The 20,121-nt window shown below is 41.2% G+C and overlaps 1 protein-coding gene across 3 annotated transcripts; it reads left to right on the forward strand.

Moving 5' to 3' along the window:
* The first annotated feature begins 303 nt into the window (after positions 1-303).
* On the forward strand, positions 304-17,648 carry LOC140499309 (zinc finger protein 397-like). 3 transcript variants are annotated; one of them, XM_072600547.1, is made up of 4 exons: positions 304-1,208; positions 2,351-2,853; positions 4,419-4,566; positions 11,787-17,648. In XM_072600547.1, exons 2-4 carry the CDS (start codon positions 2,431-2,433, stop codon positions 12,698-12,700), a joined length of 1,485 nt encoding a protein of 494 aa, XP_072456648.1. In that variant the 5' UTR covers positions 304-1,208; positions 2,351-2,430; the 3' UTR covers positions 12,701-17,648. The 3 variants fall into 3 exon arrangements, with proteins under 3 accessions (XP_072456648.1, XP_072456629.1, XP_072456638.1); XM_072600528.1 differs by lacking the exon at positions 304-1,208 and adding an exon at positions 1,215-1,772; XM_072600537.1 differs by lacking the exon at positions 304-1,208 and adding an exon at positions 1,791-1,931.
* Positions 17,649-20,121: the final 2,473 nt, after the last annotated feature.

Consider the following 20,121-nt stretch of genomic DNA (forward strand, 5'->3'; position numbering starts at 1 on the left):
ATGAAGATGATATCACAAAACGTATTGTGGAATATACTATAATGTGTTGGTCTAAACCTCATTTCTGCCAAACTACTTTCCAGTTTTCCCAGTTTTTATCACACAGAGGGTTCTTTCCTAAGTAATTCATGTTTTCCACTTTTTTGAACCCTGGTTATTGAGTTCCATTGTTTCCGATTTTCGCTTCTCTAATCTCTTTTACTGCTCTACCTCCTCGTTTTTTAACCAGGACCAGATATTTCTCATGACTATTGTTTTATAACATAGTTTGAGATCTGGAAATATTATTCCCCTTTCATCCCTACTTCAGCTTTATCATTTCCCTCGATATTTTAATTTTCCCCCTGCCAAATGTACTGTTATTTTATTAAGTTCTATAAAGTATCTCTTCGATATTTTGATTGGTATAGAATTAAAAGGATACATTTTATTTGATACCATAATTTTTATTATATTGGAAAGACCTAGTAGTGAGACCGAATATTCTTTATTCATGTTTTAGATACGGAGAGCAGGTAGGAAAGAGACTCAAGAAGCAGTAAACAGACGGTGAGGAAAGGGCTGGTATTGCCCCCGGGCAGCTGGGTGATGGGCACCGTGCCCAGAGCCATGAGAGCCTGAATGCCAAGCCAGCCTCGGGCACTGGCTGGTCTCTTCTCGTGGGCGAGTCGCTTCAACTCCGTCCGTAAAACGGAGACAATGGCAGTCCCCGTGCGCCAGGGCTGCGGTGTAGACGCGACGCTACTCCTTTAGAAAGGGCTTCTTGGCGCATCTGAGAACACTACCATGGTTACTGCAGGATCCGGGAAGGTAACCCAGAGGACTGGGGGTAACGGCGCCCAGGGGCTGCCTGGGCGTGCGGTGTAGACGGGGAAAGAGGCGAAGCGAACAGCAGCGGACACCCCGCGTAGGGGAGACGTGGGGGCGGGGCAAACGCGCGCCCCCAAAGCCTGCTACAGCGCGGGCTGGGCCAGACAAAGAGGCGGACGGAGCGAGCCCCGCGAGCGGGGCAGCGCCGAAGCGGAGGGCCGGACGGCCAGCCCAGGCCGCCGCGGCTGCTCCCCCTCCCCCTCCTCCTGAGGCAGGCCGACCCCAAGCACCGCCCCATGACGTCACCGGCGCGGGACCAGCCCGATTTCCCGGCGCCAAACTCCATCCTGGGATTTCTAGGCTTCATCCCCACCGCCATCTTCCCTGTGGGCAAGGAGGTAAGGAGGCCAGAGGGAAAGGTTCGGAAAGGAAAAAACTGAGGGCCCGGACATCTAGGCTGAAGAGTCGGACTCAGTTAAACACTTAAGAGTCCCTCCAGTAGGATTCTGTTAGAGGGAGAAGGGGTTGCGCGCGTATCTCCAGCTGCTGTGCACAGGATGTCATGGAAGAGTGTACAAGCTGTCTCTGGACTACGATTCCCAGAGGCCTTCGGGGCCTCGGAGACGTCCATTTTTCCGGACTACATTTCCCAGAAATCCGGGCGGCGAAGTTCTCGAGAGACCTAACTCCAGCTTCCTTTCTCGGCTGGACTCTGAGCCTTGAGCTCCCTCACCCATCGAAGCCAGAGGGCAGCTTCGCCTCTTGCACGCTTGTGTAGACTGAGCTCTTAGACTTAGTTCCAGGCCCTAGCTGGGCGGACACTTGTCTCTTATTTCGGAGTCACGTGTCCTTCAACCCGGTCTCTATAGCAACCGCTTGACAGTGGTCCGTCGGCCTCAATCACCCCGGAAAGGGCGGAAACCCAGCCCGGAGGTTCCGGGAAATGTAATCTGGAAGTGGAGGTGCGGACAGGGTCGGACGGAGGGCGGAGGGGCGGGGTTGGGGAATAACCAGCTCACTCCTGCCTCGGGCGACGAAGCGGAGACCAAAGAGATTGTGCTGATGACTGCCAGTCTGGCGTCACTTGAGAACCCTCACGCCCGAGGCCTAGGATTTTGGCAGTTGAGTTTCCGGGCCTTTGGCGTTGGGCCTGGGGGGAGGGGTTGTGGAGTTGTGGGGAGGGGGATTGAGGAGACCTGGCGGGGTGCGGTTGGGCGCAGAGATTTTGCATTCCTGGGGGGCGGGGGAAGAGGCAGTCTGCGTGTGTGCGCATGCTCCGTGGCATTACTCGGAATCTCTGGGGTCCATCCTCTGTGGGCTTTCTTGCCTCTAGGGGCGTATGAACTCCGCTTTGCTTCTGGCTTTCCCAAATGTTCAGAATTGCTTAGGAATTACTTGGGTAACCCGTTAGTGTTTCTTTTCTTCCTGTCACCTTTGCGTTCAGTGAATGATCACTTTGAAAGACCCTCCTTAATTTGCCCCAGACCGCTAATAGCGTTGTCTAATAACTCATGGTTACCTTTGGTTTCTCATACTTTAGGGGTGTCCTTGAAGGGAGCATCTTTGAGGCATAGATCCTTGTGGAGTTTTGTTTGTATTTCTTAACTTGAACAAGCTCACATGGCCGTGGAATCCAGAGAGGTTGTAGCGCTGGATCCCCAGAATCCAACGGTGAAAGAGAGACTTCAGGTAGTAAACATGGAGGAAGAAGAGGATTACCTGTGGGGGGAGAAAGGTAGCCAGAAGAGGAACAGCCCTTCCACCCAGGAGATGTTCCGCCTGCGGTTCAGGCAGTTCGGCTATTATGACACCCCCGGACCCCGAGAGGCTCTGAACAAACTCTGGGAGCTTTGCCATCAGTGGCTGAGACCAGAGATCCACACGAAGGAGCAGATTCTAGAGCTGCTGGTCCTGGAACAGTTCCTGACCATTTTGCCAGAGGACCTGCGGAGCTGGGTGAGAGATCAGCACCCAGAGAGTGGAGAGGAGGTGGTCACTGTGCTGGAGGATTTGGAGAGGGAGCTTCTTGAACCAGGACAACAGGTGGGAAAGGGCAAGTGTAATTTATTTTGGGAAGAGAGAGTTCTTTTGTCTCCTCCATTAGAGACTGAGCTCCTTGAGAGCAGACACTGGGTTTTTTGTTTTTTCTTTTGCCTGCCACTGTATTCCCAGTACTTGGCACAGTGCCTTGCAAAGGATGGGCACTTAATAAATGTTGGTTGACTTCATTTGTTGACCAAGGGAATAGTTCTGAAGAGAAAGTGAGTAAACTCCATTCTTCAGTGTAATTAGCTAGGACTATTAGTCCATGTAGTTTTCTCTTTTTTATTCTCTTGTTGCCAGCTGCTGAACTGTTCTTGAAGATGTGAGATGTAAGAATTCCTTCCTTTATTGCAGGGGGCTATAGAGAACATACTGTGGAATCATTCAACAAATATTTTTTGAGCATCTACTATAGTCAAATCAGTGTTAATCCATGTGAGGGCTACAGAAAGTACATAATCCTTGCTTCCTCTGACTTCATTTAAAAATTGACAAAATTATACTAGCCACGATTCAATGAACACAAAATAATAAACTAAACCATAAATAAGATGGTTATGCATTGTAGCCTCCTTGAGGACTAAGACTCTAGTTGCAGAAGTAGAGCAGGAATTATAATTTCAATTAGAATATAATCAAGATATAGGAGGGCAGCTAGGTGGTACGGTGGATTGATCTCTGGGCCTGGAGTTAGGAAGTTTTCGCTGCTGTTGTTTATTCCTTTCAGTCACGTCCAGCCTTTAGTGACCCTCTTTGGGGTTTTCTTGGCAAGAATACTGGAGCAGTTTGCCATTTCCTTCTGCAGCTCATTTTACCGATGAGGAAACTGAGGAAAACAGGGTTAAGTGACTTGCCTAGGGTCACACAACTGTTAAATGTCTGGGGCCAGATTTGAATTCAGGAAGAGGAGTCTTTCTGAATCCAGGTCTGGTACTCTATTCACTAGATCCCCTAGTTGCCCCCAGTATCAGAAAACTCTGACTTAAAATCTGATTGGAGACTGAAGTCAGGGAAACTGGTGAAGAGGCTCTAGTTTTGTGATAACATGGTTTCTCCCACTTTCTAAAAGTTAAAGTAACATTATGGATGTGGTAAGTCTACAGATGGTTAAAAGTTAGTTATGCCCATAATTTATTTTTAATTGGTAAAAATGGATAAATATTAAGAAGAGTTTATCCACAATTGCTTGAAATTTTCTTGTACATTCATCTTACTAAGTACTAGATCATTCATTACTCAAATATCCACGTTATGATTAACATCAGTACAAATATCATGAGATTTCCTATGTATTAGTAACAGAAATTTCATATGTGGTTAATTCTTTCATGTGCCCAGTCAGCCATTTTCCTGAAAGACAGTAGACTATTCATTATTATTAAAAAGTGCCTCCTGGGTTGTTTTATGTTTAATCTTAATACAGTCAATTTGAATCTGACAAATAAGACTCTGGTTCTTCCTCCCCTGTCCTGTATCCCTGAAGGAATGTACATTCTTTCTGTATTATATGTTTTAGCTTCCATAGTGATTCCTTCACAAAGCCAAACATATCTCCTTATCTTCAGGTTGCATCAAGTGCACAGAGAGAGGCAGGGGCCTGGGAGAAGATGGCACCCTTGAGAGCAGCACAGGATGCACTGAATGTCCAGCTTCAGCCCATGAACACCCAGATCAAGTGTGGGTCTCCAGAGCCTCAGTTCCTACAAGAAAGAGGTGAGGAGCAAGATTGAATATCAGAAGGAGGGGGAAGAAGAGGTGGTGGTGGGAGTGTGGGCTATTTTTAAATGGGTTAGAACAGGGTCTGGTTCCTCAGTTTTTTGTCTTCAGTGATTAAGAGGTAGTGTGATGTGCATGATTTGGTATCAAAATGCTGCTTTGCTAGTTCCAGTCAACAGGATTTTGGGCTAATCATGTAATTTGTCTGGGCCTCAGTTTTGCTTATTTGTAAAGTGAGGGGTTGGACTCGATGGCCTTTCAGGTCTTTTTTCATTTCAAATCCTCTTCCGTGAAGGGATTTTTATTTTAAAGATCAGTCCTCTCAGGAGCGATATGATTTTATATGAGAAAGAAGCAACCAATAGACAAGGAAACATTGAAGATTAATAGTGGGGATGGTACAGGGGTCAAACTGCTGGAGAAAACGGATCTACTGAAATCACTTGTCCATGTGGTGGGGTTTGCCTTGGCAAGAAGAAGGAGCTGCCTCTTATGAGAGTCTGGGGTGAAGGAAGCGATAGTAGGGGAAAGCATCTGCATGATATGAAGTGAGATGAAAGGGAATGTTTGTCAAGCAGCCTGATATCTTCAGTGAAATATGAGGCAAGGCTCTCAGCAGAGGGGGTGGTAGTGGTAGTGGGATGGGGCCAGGGGATAGGGAATTGGTTAGGGGGAAGTATAAAAGAATTGTCTTATTGCAGTGAGGGCCCCGTTGAGATTATGTAACATTCTTAATGGACCTAGTCAACACAGTTTCAGTTTTCTCCATTATGATTCAGAAATACTTGAGTGAGAGTGAAGACAGTGGATGACAGGAACAGTTCAGGGCTGAGCCAGATCACATAATTGGACAAGGGGGCAAAGAGGCTTGAGAGAAGAGGATGGTATAGACTTGACCTGGCATTTGTCCAGATAGGAAAGGGAGGAGAGTGGTGTTGTTCATCCTTCATTTTTGAAGAGGACCAGTGACTTAATTGGATTTAAGTGTGGCAGAACTGCACAAAGTCATTAGCCTTACTTCTCTCTTCCTGAGTCATCCAAGTCCAATGGCAGAAAAAAAGTCAAGATGACTGGTGATGGTCCTGGATGCAGTGAATGACCTTGGCATCTTCAATGCCTGACCAAACTCTGAATGCTCCACAGTGACTCCTGCTTCAGCTACCTTCACGGTCATTGGAACAGATTATTCTCATTTGCCCATTCTGTTGAAGGGAAAGTCTTCATATGCTTAGACATCCCCCTAACTCACCAATGTGTTTGAGACTTGTCGGTTACCCTCTGTCTGGTTTAGCCCCTGTGCCTAGATTGTTTACCAGGGTGTGGCTACTGCACATGCTACAGCTTCTTGGAGCTACAGGTGAGTCTGGTGAAAGTGGATACTAGAGATGGATGAATAGCCCTGAAAAGACTCAGTAAGCCCTCACACCAGAGGTGCTAATGTTCTGTGGAGTATTAGCTACTTGGCAACTGCCCATCAGCAGGTACTAATTTAAGTATTTGTCTTCTAGTCCTACCTCTGGATTTATTGACTTCCAGTTAAAGGTGGGAGGAATTAAGTCTCCAGAGGGTATTAAGGTCATTGGGCTGAGGAATTCTCTAACATCAAACAAATACAGTCACCATTACTGATCTTAGAAGATTCAAGGAGAGGCTCATTCTCTAGTACCTACAAACAAGTCCATGTCTCCCCATCTTTAAAAGCCCTTCCTTGATCCTTCCTTACCTGGTAATTACCATTCTGTAGTTCTTCTGAATTGTAGCTAAACTCCTCAGAAAGTCTGTGTACAATAGGTGCCTCCACTTTCTTTTCACTCTCTTCTTAACTGCTCATAGTTTAGCTGTCCTCCTTATCAGTTCATTCAGATTGCCCTCTCCGAAGTTACTAATGAACTCTTAGTTGCCAGCTCCAGTGTCTTTTTCTTAGTTCTCATTGATCTATCTGGCATCCTTGACATGACTGAATACTCTGGTCCTTCATACTCTTCTCTCCAGATTTTTGAAATGCCACTTTCTTCTCATTCTCCGACTTTTCTTACTGTTCCTCTTTTTTTTTTGAATCTTTTTTGAATCTTTTCTCTGGATCCTGGGCTCTCTTCTCTTCTTCCTCTATGGTATTTCCCTGGAAGACCTCATCAGCTTCCATGGATTTAATTACCATCTCTGTGGTAAAGATTCTCAAATCTGCCTATCCTTCCCCAAACTTTGTGCTGACCTGCAGTCACTCCTCTCCAGCTGTCTTTCAGACATCTCAAACTGTGTGTGTATAGTAGACATTTTAAACTGATTATGTTCAAAATGGAACTCGTTATCTTTCCCCCTACACCTTCTCCTATTCCTACTTTCCCTGTTACTGTAGACAGCAGTAGCAGCCTTCCAGTCCCTTGGGCCAAAACCTTTGGGTTTCTCTGCTCTTTGCTATATCTCACCCTATCCATTTTCTTGCTAATACCTGTCAGTTTCACATTTGCAACATCTCTCAAATATGCCCCCTGCTCTCCGTTAACACTGCCACCACTCTAGAGCAGGCATGTATCATCTCATGCCTAGACTATTGCAATAGCAGGTCACACTAGGTACTCTGTGTGACACTAGGTACTCTGATCCAGTGACACAGCCTCCTGGCTCCTTGAGGAGCAAGAAAGAAACATTTCAAATACCATGAGATGATGGTCCTAAAGGTATTTTGGAAATGTTAAAAGCACAGTCAGTACTCATATTTCTATTTCCTTAATTGCTTTAATAGTATATAATAATGAAAATGATAGAACAGTTAGTATTTTTAGTAATGTTTATATTCTTAGCTTTTTGAATAAATAATTCTGTGTAAATTTTTAAAAACATAATTGAGTAGAAACTCACTGGATCAGAGATCTGCAGTTTGGAAGGACCCTCAGAAACCATATAATCCAGGGCTTCTTAATCTTTTTTTATGTCATGGATCCCTTTGACTATGGGCCCTTTCTCTGAATAATGTCTAGTAAATGCATAGAATTATAAAAGAAACCAGTTATATTGAAATATGGTTATCAACAACTTTTTTTTAAGTTAACAGACCCCAGGTTAAGAACCCTTGATGTAGTCCTACCCCTTCTTATTTTACAAATGAGGAATCTAAGGTCCTGGGAAATTGACCTGCCCAAGGTCACTACACAGGCAGTAAGTAACACAAACAGTTTATGAACTCTGATCCTCTGATGCTAGAGCCAAGGCTTGTTTCAGTGCCCCTTAGTCTTTCTTAATGATAATTTCTGTCTTCCTATAGGAAGTTTGGTTGTTCTAATCATAAAGTGATAACCAATGCACTACTCCAGTAGACATGCTAGTAGCTTAGGTTAATTGTAAGCAAAGTAACCAAAAGTCAGCTAACAGTCTAGCAGCACTGGCTTGTGAAATTTAAGCCTACCAAAGGGTACTCTTCATTTTTTCTCACATTCTTCCTCTTTTCAAGTTCTTGGGACCAGTCTTTTCTACCCTTTCCAGTTCATTCCTCTTGAGAAGGCTAGATGACTCTCTCATGGAGGAAGGGGCTTCATAATTCCTGTTGCTCACAGGAATTCACTGTGGCCAGAAATAACTTCATCCTCAAAATACTGAATTAGTATAACCCAAGGGGATTTGAAAGATCCCTTTCTCCATGGGAAAATGCATTTGAGTTCAGCGGGGCAAATTTCCATAGTCTCTCCTCTTTGGTAAATCTATTGGAGAAGAACACCATCCTTTGTCTTGGAAGGTCACTGCCTCCTTTGGGGGAGATGCTGTCAGAACAAACCATCTCTTCCATGGAGAGATGGATTGCTTAAGTAAAGATCATGAGGAACTTGCCACCAAATTTTTGCTTGCTATTGCACAGGAAAGAAAAGTTACACTCCCTGAATTAATACAAGTCTGGAGACCAGAATGAGAGAGATCATTGTCTTACTCTATTCTGTCTAGGTTAGGCCACATCTAGATGTAATATTGTGTTCATTTCTGGGTGCCGTATTTTAAGAAGGCCATACATAAGCTGATGCAAGTCTTAAAAAAGGTGATCATGATACTGGACTCACAGACATTCCATAGAAATCAGTCAAAGGAATCTGGAGTGTTTTCTCTGAAGAAGGAGACTTAGGAGGATATGGCCACTATTTTCAGGGTCCTCTTATATGGAAGAGGGATTAGGTTACATTTTATCAAAGCCCCAGTGCACAGAACTGTAGGCAATGAGTGGAAGTTGTAGAGAGGCTAAATTTTTAGGCTGATTATAGGGAAGAAATTCCTAAAGATGATATCCATCTTTGGAATGACCTACCTCAGAGGAGAGAGTAAGATAGTTGTTGTGGGAATACTTTAAGCAGAGATTGGACTAATTGGAGAGAATTTAATTCAATTCAACAAACTTCAAGCATATTTATAAAAAACCCTGTGTTTGAAATATAATAACCCCAGCCCTCAAGAAGCTTACATTCTACTCAGAGGATCCAAATTGAAGCCAGAAAAGTAAATACGAGAAAAGTTCAGGAGGGAAGCAGCACTTAGTACTGGGGGTATCAGGAAGGTGGACTTGAAGGAAGTTGAGGATTCTAGGATGTGAAGAGGAAGAAGCATTCCAGGCCTGGAGGGCAGCCTGGGCAAGTAGAAAAGGGAGATGGAATGCAGAAAGAAATTGTGCTAGAAAGCCTCAGTCATGTGGCCTCTCCCACGTCTGTTAGTCCATATTCTGTGGCTTGGAGGGGTACAAACCAAGTGCGGGAGTTCAGAGGAGGGAGAGATGATCTCCAGGGTAAGGAATCAGGTGAGGCATCATAGAGGAGAAAGCATTTGAGATGAACCTTGAAGGACAGATGAAATGCTGATGAAGATGGGGAGTTGAGGAAGGGCTAAATGAATTTCAGGTGACTGTGATAGGGCAGTCCTTGCTTTCAGAACCAAAACCATCACCTGCTTGTTAAAGGAAGAGATTGTAGAGAGTAGAGGGGTGACATTCTGGGTGTTTATCCTCCTTCCTACAGTTAACCACTGAGTGTTTTGGTGGTAATGAATAATTTTCTCCCTCTCCTTAAAGTCCTTTTGATTAGATTTATAGGAAATCAGGCATATACTTCCTCCCTCCCCACCTTTTTGTGCCTTAATATTTTATTTTTTTCCAGTTACATGTAAAAACAATTTTTTATGTTCTTTAAAAAAAATTTTTGAATTCCAAGTTCTTTCCCTTCCTCCCTTGACTCACCTCTCATTGAGAAGGCAAGCAATTTGATTCAGGTTATAAATATGCAATCATGCAGAATATTTCCATATTGGTCATGTTGTGGCTACACAGACAAAAAACACAGACAAAATAACCTGAAGAAAAATAAAGTTAAAAAAAAGCATCTTCATTTTCAGACTCCATCACTTCTTTCTCTGGATGTGGCATTTTTCTTAGCATTTTTCATCATGAGTCATTTGGAATAATTTTTACTTATTGCGTTGCTGAGAATAGCTAAGCCATTCACATTTGATCATCATAGAGCATTGCTGTTACTGTGCAACGTTCTCCTTTTTCTGCTCACTTCACTTTGCATCAGTTCATGTAAGTCTTAACAGGTTTTTCTGAAACTATCATTTTCATTTCTTATAGCACAGTAGTTTTCTATTATAGAAATATGCCACAACTTGTTCAGCTGTCCCCCAATTGACGGGCATCCTTTCAATTTCCAATTCTTTGCCACTATAAAAAGAGCTGCTATAAATATATTTTTGTACATATAGGTCCTTTTCCTTTGATCTCTTTGGGGTATAGATATAGTAGTAGTATTTCTGGGTCAAAGGATATGTACAGTTTTATAACCCTTTGGGCATAATTCCAAATTGCTCTCCAGAATGGTTGGAACATTTCACAACTCTACCAACAGTATATTAGTATCCCAGTTTTCCAACATCCCTTCCAATACTGGTCATTTTCCTTTTTTCTTATATTATCCAATTTGATAGGTGTGAAGTGGTACCTCAGAGTTGTTTTAATTTGCCTTTCTGTACTCAGTAGTGATTTCTTCATATAACTATAGATAGCTTTGATTTCTTTTTCTAAAAACTGCCTGTTCCTATCCTTTGACCTTTTATCAATTAGGGAATGACTTGTATTCTTTTAAATTTGACTCAGTTCTCTATATATTTGAGAAATGAGGCCTTTATCATAGAAACTTATAACCTTACCCAGTTTTTTGCTTTCCTTTTGATTTTGACTGCATTTTTTTTTTACAAACTCTTTTTAAATTAATGTAATCAAAACTTTCTGTTTTACATTCCATAATGCTCTGTATATCTTATTTTGTCATAAATTCTTCCCTTATCTATAGATCTGACGGATAAACTATTCCTTGCTCCCATAATTTGCTGAAGGTATTACCCTTTATTTTTAAATTATGTAATCCATTCTGCTATCTGCTTCCATTTTATGGGTTAGTTCATCTCATTCACATTCATAGTTAGGATTACTATGTATTTCTCTCTGTCCTATTTTTTTAAATTAAGCATTTTATTTTCCCACAATTACATGTAAAAACAATTTTCAACATTTGTTTTTAAAATTTTGAGTTCCAAATTCTCTTTCTCCCTCCCCACTCTTGCAATGAGAAGACAAGCAGTTTGATATAGGTTATATACATGTAGTGATACAAAACATTTCCATGTTAGTCATATTGTAAAAGAAAACATAGACCAAAAAAAAAAATCCCAAGGAAAATAAAGTAAACAACAATATGCTTTGATCTGTATTCAGACTTCATCAGTTCTTTCTCTGCATATGGCTAGCATTTTTCATCATAAGTCCTTCAGAATTGTCTTGCGTCATTGTATTGCTGAGAATAGCTAAGTCATTCACAGTTAATTATCTTACAATGTTGCTGTAACTGCGTACAGTGTTCTATTCCTGGTCATTTCGCTTTGCATCAGTTCATGTATGTCTTTCCAGGTTTTTCTGAGAGCATCTTGCCCATCATTGCACAATAGTATTCCATCATACTCTGGGGACCCATCCCACTCTAACTAAATCTAGGATCTTGCTACCTCTCTTCTTCTCAGTTCCCTAATAAGTAAAAATAGGGACAATCATACTTCCTGCTTATTGAAAGAGTTGTAATAACTGCAACAGGTAATGTACATAAAGGTCTGGGGAGATGTAAACCCTTGTCAGTATTCCTTTAAGGAGGTTTCTTTCTCTTAGCACATGTGACATTTGTATTTTCTCTTGATCATTTCAGATTTTGAGACTAGTACCAAGTGGACCTTTCCAAAGCAGGAGCTTTGTGAAGAAGTAGAGTCAAAGGAGAGGATATCTGGAAGATTCCCAATGGATATTTCCAAGGGAACCAAGATTAGAGAAGCCTATGAATGTGAAGGCACTTTAGATGAACATCAAGGAAACAAAATGGTGAAAATAGATGGATCCCTTTCCCAGGATGGAATTATGTTAGTGACCATCCCTTCTGAAAAAACTCTCTTAGGAGAGAATGGTGATGAATATGGTGAAAGTTTGAGTAGTTGCCATTTGAGCTCAGAGCTGCTTATACAACACGGAGAAGAGAAACCCCATATATCTAATACAAATGACCAAAACTCTAGCCAGAATTCGTCTTCTAGTGTACATCAAAAAGATCAGACTGTCAAGAAACCTTTTGAATGTAATGAATGTGAGAAAACCTTCAAGCAAAACTCAGAACTTCGAAAACATCAGAAATGTCATATGGGAGTGAAACCTCACAAATGTACTCAGTGTGGGAAAGCATTTGGCCGTGGTTCTGATCTTAGGAAACATCAAAGAATTCATACAGGAGAGAAACCCTATTCATGTAGTGAATGTGGGAAAGCCTTCAGGGGAAGCTCAGACCTTATTCAGCATCAAAGAATTCACACTGGAGATAAACCCTATCATTGTAGAGAATGTGGGAAAGCCTTCAATCAGACCTCTTCCCTTATTCAGCATCAGAGAATTCATACTGGAGAGAAACCCTATGAGTGTAATGAATGTGGGAGAGCTTTCAATCAAAGCTCAGCTCTTACTCAACATCAAAGAATTCATACTGGAGAGAAGCCCTATTCATGTAAAGAATGTGGGAAACCCTTCAGGCATTGGTCTGGCCTTATGACACATCGAAGAGTGCACACCAAACTTTGACCCTGTGTGTATTCTGAACATGACAGATCTTCAGACAACCTGTAACTTTTGTTAAGTTTTAGAAAAATATATTGGGATCATAACCCCATAAAGTAATTATGAGCTCCTCAAGGGCAGGATCTATGTTTGTCTTGTGTTTGGTCCTTGCCTGAGTGCCATGTGCCTATGAGAAATAAGGTTTATTTTGTGATAGATTAATCTGAGTAATAAATGGAGGAAACATTAATTATTTACCTCCTCCCTTTACTTTTTAGGAAACTCAAGGAATGTGAAATAAATGGGAATGTAATATCTTGAACCAGAGTTTAGTTACTCCAAGAAACTATGGATTGGATGCAGCAAATTTGCTTTGCCTTCAGCCACTGTCAAGAAGTTCCTGTATTTGTTGGTTTGCCATTGTCATCAGGGTGACATGGATATTGTTAGTGACTCTCCCCTGGGTGTGATCATCCCTTCCCTCCTTCTTTACCTCCAGTGACATCTGTCTCTGAGGGACAGAACTAATGAGGAGAGTGATTCCAATTTTTTTTTCCTGTGGAATAAATGCAGATAGTCTCCATGTCCCTGAAGAGATCTGACAGTTAGAAGGGGCTGTTAGTATGCCAAGAAAGAAAAGAAATAGACACACTCATATAGTTCCTTAATATTTGGCATGTAAGGTATTTACTATTATTTTTGTAAATAGTTATCTTCTAAGAGGGGAGTGTATATGATTTTTGCTATTTCCCAGGTAGAACTGATATCCCAAGAAAAGGAGGGTGGCACTTAAGGGGATTAGGACAGTTCAGGTACCCAGAGCCCCCTCCTCAGACTGTACAGTATAGGCAGGTAAATCCTGAGATGAACTGGGGACAGCTTCTTTTTAAGAGGGTCCATACAGAAAGCTGTTGAACTGGACAACTGTAGAGTGACAACTGTAGAGTTTCACAAAAGAAACTGTATTCCTGTTCAAGAACAGCGGACTGGGCTTTGAGCCAGGTAGAAAGGATGTTTAATTTAATAAGTAGTTCCAATTTCAGTTATTGTTCCTTCTCCACTTTACCCCTTCCCTTAGCCAGAGGTTATCTTGAAGCTTGACCAAACTCAGGCCTTGAGGTTCTTGTCCTGAGGATCACACCCTTCTGTCTTCCTGGCCCAATGGGACATCTCACTTCCTTAGTACTTTCTTCAGGGAGAGGTTGGTTGAAATATTGTCTGTTTTCTCTCAGGCCAGTGCTGAGAAACCATGATTTGGAAGAGGAGTTGCTGGCTCAGTTCCTGGAGTTGGTACCTAGTCCATAGAAACATTGCACCCTTCTGACCCCTGAGAAAAAGGTAGAGAAGACACTGCCTAGCTTCTCTTCTCCTGGAAGTCACATTTTCCCATGTTACTGTGGGTTTGGCTTGAGTGACTTAATTTTTCTCCTGTAGACCTTTCCAACCACAGTATTGGAAAGCGATTTTACTTTGTATCTCTTCCTTGATCAGTCAGTGCTGTGAAAGCTATTGCTATTGAGGAAAGGAGTGTGGGTATGCTGTGTGCCTGTATATAAGCCCATGTATTTTTCAATATTTTTGTTCTTTCCACTGCTTACCATAAAAGCTTACCCTTATTCCTGCATTGGATAGAATGGAAGGTCTTTCCTTGAGATCTCATTTTGTAAAACATGACTTGTCTCCTGACATCAGAATCTTTTGCCATTGCTCAGTCCTTCATTTTACGTGTTGGGGAAGTTAAGAATTGGGGGTGGGTGGTTTGGTAACCACATCAGCAGAGCTCATCTTGGATATGCTACCTAGCTTAGTGATGAATGGATATCATGTTTGCAGTGGCAGCTGATAAGTCCTGGACTTGGGTTTGGGGAGTGGACATAAGGAAAACATCTCTCTATTAACATAGGAAAATCGTGTCATAGTGAGTGTGTTGGAATGGTTGACAGCTTCTGGCTTTAGAAATATTTCTTTATAGACCAGTTAGTCCACATCATTAGCGCCTGTCCATGTTGTGAAAATAGTAAGCATAAGACCAAAGGAAAAAGACTAAAAGCATAAAAAAGTTATGCCATATCCTGAGTTGCTATGGAATTAGAAGGAGCCGCCATAATATTTTTGCTGGGAAGGGTAATTGGTGGCAGTTGGAGTCTACAGTGAGAACTGAGGTTTGAGATTTAGGGTGAGAAGGTAGGCTGTCCCATCTTTAGCTCTATTTATCTAGTTCTTGGGTGTAAAATATTTTGAAGCATTCTTTAGTTACTGGGTCAACCAGGCCTTCTCCTAAGGCATATTATTTTTCTGTAGAGAGAACAGGTGAGACATGAGGTAAATAAGAGATGGAGAACTATAAGGAACCCATAAATCTCAGAGGAATCATAGAATCACTGAGCCTAAGAGTTTGGCACCTCAGAAATTAGTCCCGCCCATACTTGATTGAGAATCTTTGTTTATAATTTCCATGACAAGCTAGGAGGACCTCTAGTGAGAGAAAACCCATTCATTATCTTCTGAGGCAATCTCTTCTACTTCTGTGCATCCCTAACTAGGTTTTTACTGACATCAAATGTAAATGTGTCTGCCCTGAGGCCAAGCTGATTAAATCTAATCCTTCCACAGGACAGGCCTTCAGATAGTTGAAGACAGTTATCCTATGACTTCAACAGATCCTCATTGGGTGTCTTCTCCAGTCTTCAGTCTTGGGTGCCCTCTTCTGGACATGCCACATCTTGTCTATGTTCTTAAAATCTCATGTGTTTCCTTACTTTATTAGAGGCAGGCTTCATTAGAGGAACTTAGGCTGGCAAGACTTCAACCTTTATCTTTGATAAAGCTATACTGGCAGCGAGAATTGAACATAATATACCAGTTGTGGTCCAGTTAGAGCCAAGGGCAACAGAATTTGTACTCTTCTTGAGTGACATTAATCTTGTCAGTGAAGGTTAGTATAGCATTGACTTTTGACTGCTTTCACAGTGCTAACTCTTATTGGACTTGTGGTCCACTGGAACCTTCAGATTTATGTGTATGTGTATGAACTGATACTTCCCTGTCCTATATTTGAGAAATTGATGGTTTTGAACAAAGTGAAGAACTTTACTTTGATCCATGTGACGTTTCATCTTATTTGACTCAGGTCATTTTGTTATCTTGTCAAAGGTCTTTTTGTAAACTACATTTGTCAACCAACAGGCTAGTTGTTCTTCTGAACTTTGTGCCATCTACGGATTTGATAAATATACCTTTTTTGCCTTCTTACAAGTTATTGACAATATGTTGAAGAGCTTAGGGTCAAGGACAGATAGCTGGGACAGTCCCCTGGAGATTCCCTTTCAAGTTGAGGCTTCATTGGTTCCATGCTGGGTCTGTTCAGATCCACGTAAGCATACTATTACATAGTCCCTACCTCTCCATCTTGTCCCCAAAGATAATGTGAGAATCTTTGCTAAATGAGTTGTTCACATGTAACCATTCCAATAAACTGCATCTCTATTCTTCTGATCTACTAGTCTAGTTACCTTCAGTAGAGGGAGTGAGCTTAGGCTACAGGATCCCATTCTTTGTTCTTGAAAAAGCTATGCTGGCTTTTAATAATCTCTTTTTCTCGTTATCAGTATTTGTGAACTAGTGTTTTAGAGTATTGTTAAGAAAAAAAATCAAGCTCTCTGTCCTGTTCTTGCAGACTCCAGTTTCATTTCTTTTTTTGAAAATCAGGAATATTTGCTCTTGTCTTATGAAACTCGTTTACAGTTTTACAAATAGGTTGCAGTACTGGAGGAGGATGGAGCTTAGGTAATTCGAGAATCATGGTTGTCATGGAAATTTAGGGTAGAGTTACAGCAAATGGATTAAAGTTGAATGGTCAGAATGGCTTATAATACAGAGAAGTTCAGCTGAGAAGGGTGTGATAGATAGCATTCAGCTCCTGTGGGGGCTGGCTCCCCCACCCCCTCCATCTTAAGCCACACTAGGGTAGTATGCTGGGTGGTAGCTCAGACAGAGGGATTTGGGTTCTGCTCAAAGGCATGGCACCTTTAAGGCCCTGAGTTTACATGGGGTTTTCAGTGCTTGCTTTGGCAGTTGTCACATTGCTGATGGGGCGATAGGGTCAGGGAACATGGACTAGCATCTAAAGTAGGGTTTCTAAAAATTAACTGGGAAGGCGAAGGCCAACTCAGGAGGAGGAAGGTGGAATTCTAGCTGTGTTGTATCAGCAAGTTTGTGGGAGAGCTTCTGCAGCCCGTTCTAACTACAACTATGTGCAATTAAGATTTAACCTTGCCCAGCAATGTGTAACAGCTGACATGCCTAGGAGAGCAGGGCCATGGAGTCTGCTGGTCATTCATTTGTACTCTCCAAACTATATGAAGAAAAGAAATTGCATAAGAAAAATTTTCAGAATGATTGGATATGGGACAGAGTGCATGTGAACAGAATCCCCCGGATGCTAATAAGAACCAATCTCAGATTTAACTCACGCAGATCTGTTGTTAATAATAGAGCTACAGGAATAACATGACTACAAACAAATAAGTAGAAAAAACTTACCTTCAAGGAACAGCAGTTTGAATTGCACAAAGTTTTTCACCTAAAATGAGAAAAGACAGAGTTTCGATATGATATATAAAAAAATTAAGGGAAATTGGACTTCATCCCAAGACCTATTGTAGTCTTCTGCTAAATTTCATATACTGTTTAACATTTTCCTCTAAAAATGAGTATTTGGAACTCCCACCACTATTATAAGAATTTCTACAGGAGAAAGCCCTCTTTAAGGACTTTGATATGCACACCAACCCAGACACAGAACTTCAGTAGATAAATTCTAAAAATAAAAACTTTACAGGTATGAATGACTAATTGATAATAATGTAAATTCTGTGTTGGGTTTAACAGATGTGTTATGATCTATAATTGTCTCAAAGTGTGGGGAAATTACTTTGGGGGGGAACATCAAAATAAACATCCTTATGAAAAATTTCCCAATGTTGTCTCTCTATTCATCATATTTGTTTCTTACAGCACGGTACTATTCTGTAACATTCTGGTACCACAATTTGTTTAGCTATTCTCTAATAGATGGACATGCATTGCTTCTAGTTCTTTGGCAGTCAGTCAGTAAGCTGTTATTAGACATCTATTAAGGGCCTGCTGTTGCCAGACACTGTGCAAACAGTTCTGGATCTCAAGGACCCTCACAGTCTAATGGGGGAGACAACATGCAAAATTTTATGTACAAAAAAAGATAGTTACAGGATAAATTGGAGATAATCAACTCAGTAAAGTCACTAGCATTAAGGTAGATTGGGAAAGGCTTTGAGAAAGTGGGATTTTAGCTGGGGCTTGAAAGTAGCTAAGGAAGCCAAGAGGTATAGATGAGGGAGAACATTCCAGGCATGGGGGCAGCTGCTATAAATATTTTTGTGTAGATGGATCTTTTCCTTTTACTAATAACTCCTTGGGAGTGGGGTGGGGTGGTTATATACCCTACAGTGAAATCTTAGCGTCCGAGGGTATGGACACTTTAATTAGATAATTCCAAATTGCTTTCCATAATGGTTGTACTAATTCAGAGCCCCACCAATGGTGCATCAGTGTGCCTATCTTTCCCCAACTCCTCCAGCATGGACTGTTCCCATCTTTTGTATATCTTTGCCAGTTTGACGAGTACGATGTGAAACCTCAGGGTCATTTTGATTTGCATATCTTATCTAAGTGAGTTGGAGAATTCTTTTCCATGGTTCTGAGTTTGCTACTCTTGTTCTGAGAACAGTTTGCCCGTGTTTTTGGGCTTTTTCAGCTTTTTTCAGTGGTTCTCAGACTTGTTGGTCTCTGACCCTTTTACACATAAAAATTGACCAACCTCCAAAGAAACTTTTTGTTGGTGTGAATTTTATGTATTGATATTTACTATATTAAAAATTAAAATGTTTTAGTGTTACTATGAAAGTAGTTTTGACTTCACAAACCCCCTGAAAGGATCTTAGGATCCTCAAAAGTCTTTAGACTGCACTTTGAGAACCACTGATTCGTCTGTTGAGGAATAGCTTTTGATCTTATATATTTCTGTTGGTTGTCTATAAATCTTGCATATATAGACCTATAACTGAGAAATTCATTTACAGAGATTTTTTCCCCCAAGTTGTCTCCATTAATCTTTTTTTTTAGTATTAATTTTATTTATTTTCAGTGTTCTACAATCACTACCATATAACTTAGAATTTTTTCTCCCTACCTCCTTCCTCCCTCCCCCCTCCCTCCCTGAGATGACATACAGTTTTATATAGGTTCTACACATACATTCCTATTAAATACATTTTCACTATAGTCATGCTGTGTAGAAGAATTATAACGAATGGGAGAAATCTTATAATAAACCAAAACGTAATACAAAAAAATGATCTGCTATATTCTGTGATTGAATTCCATAGTTATTTCTCTGGATGTTGAAGACATTTTGCCTTAAAAGACCATTGGGAATTTTTTTTAAGTCCTTGCATTGCTATGAAGATCCAAGTCTACCAGAAAAAACTCTCGCACACTGTGGTCGTTGCTGTGCACAAGGTTCTCCTGGCTCTGCTCCTTTCACTCAGCATCAGATCATATAAGTTTTTCCAGGCCTCTCTTTCTGTTCATCATTTCTTATAGCGCAATAGTACTCCATTACATTCACATACCATAATTTATTCAGCCATTCCCCAATTGATGGGCATCCCCTTGATTTCCAGTTTTTGGCCACCACCAAGAGTGCTGCTATAAATATTTTTGTACATGTGGGACCCTTAACTATTTTTATGATCTCTTGGGGATATAGTCCTAGAAGCAATACTGCTGGGTCAAAAGGTATGCGCATTTTTGTAGCCCTTTGGGCATAGTTCCAAATTGCTCTCCAGAATGGTTGGATCAGCTCACAGCTCAACCAACAATGTGTTAGTGTTCCAACTCTCCCACATCCTCTCCAACATTTATCATCTTCCTATGCTGTCATATTTGCCAATCTGATAGGTGTGATGTGGTACCTCAGAGTTGTTTTGATTTACATCTCTCTAATCAAAAGTGATTTAGAGCATTTTTTCATGTGACTACAGATATCTTAAATTTCTTCCTCTGAAAATTGCCTGTTCATATCCTTTGACCATTTATCAATTGAGAAATTCCCTTCATTAATCTTACTTGTGCAGAACTTTTATTTTTAATTGATAGAGGTGTGAATCAAAAAGGTTTGAAACCAGTGTCCCAGATGATTGTAATAACCTTCTAAATTGTAATAATCTTCTAAGTCTCTGACCTCCCAAACGGAGAGCAGCTAAATTTCCTCTCTCTCAGAAAGGTAGTAATATCAGTGCTTTTTAACCCCAGCTCTTCATACCTCCTGACCCTGTTGTCAGTTTTTGTTTTTTTTGTCCGCAGTCTTCTGGACTCAAAAGTTTATTTGGGGACCTTAGCATTGA

Source organism: Notamacropus eugenii, chromosome 1 (assembly GCF_028372415.1).
Source record: "Notamacropus eugenii isolate mMacEug1 chromosome 1, mMacEug1.pri_v2, whole genome shotgun sequence".
Taxonomy (NCBI): domain Eukaryota; kingdom Metazoa; phylum Chordata; class Mammalia; order Diprotodontia; family Macropodidae; genus Notamacropus; species Notamacropus eugenii.

Bases quoted from the DNA above. Each gene is read 5' to 3' on its own strand.
- LOC140499309 (XM_072600547.1), top strand. From the start codon at position 2,431: ATGGCCGTGGAATCCAGAGAGGTTGTAGCGCTGGATCCCCAGAATCCA. The intron at 2,854-4,418 runs GTGGGAAAGGGC...CCTTATCTTCAG, and splicing joins TTCTTGAACCAGGACAACAG to GTTGCATCAAGTGCACAGAG. The intron at 4,567-11,786 runs GTGAGGAGCAAG...TGATCATTTCAG, and splicing joins TCAGTTCCTACAAGAAAGAG to ATTTTGAGACTAGTACCAAG.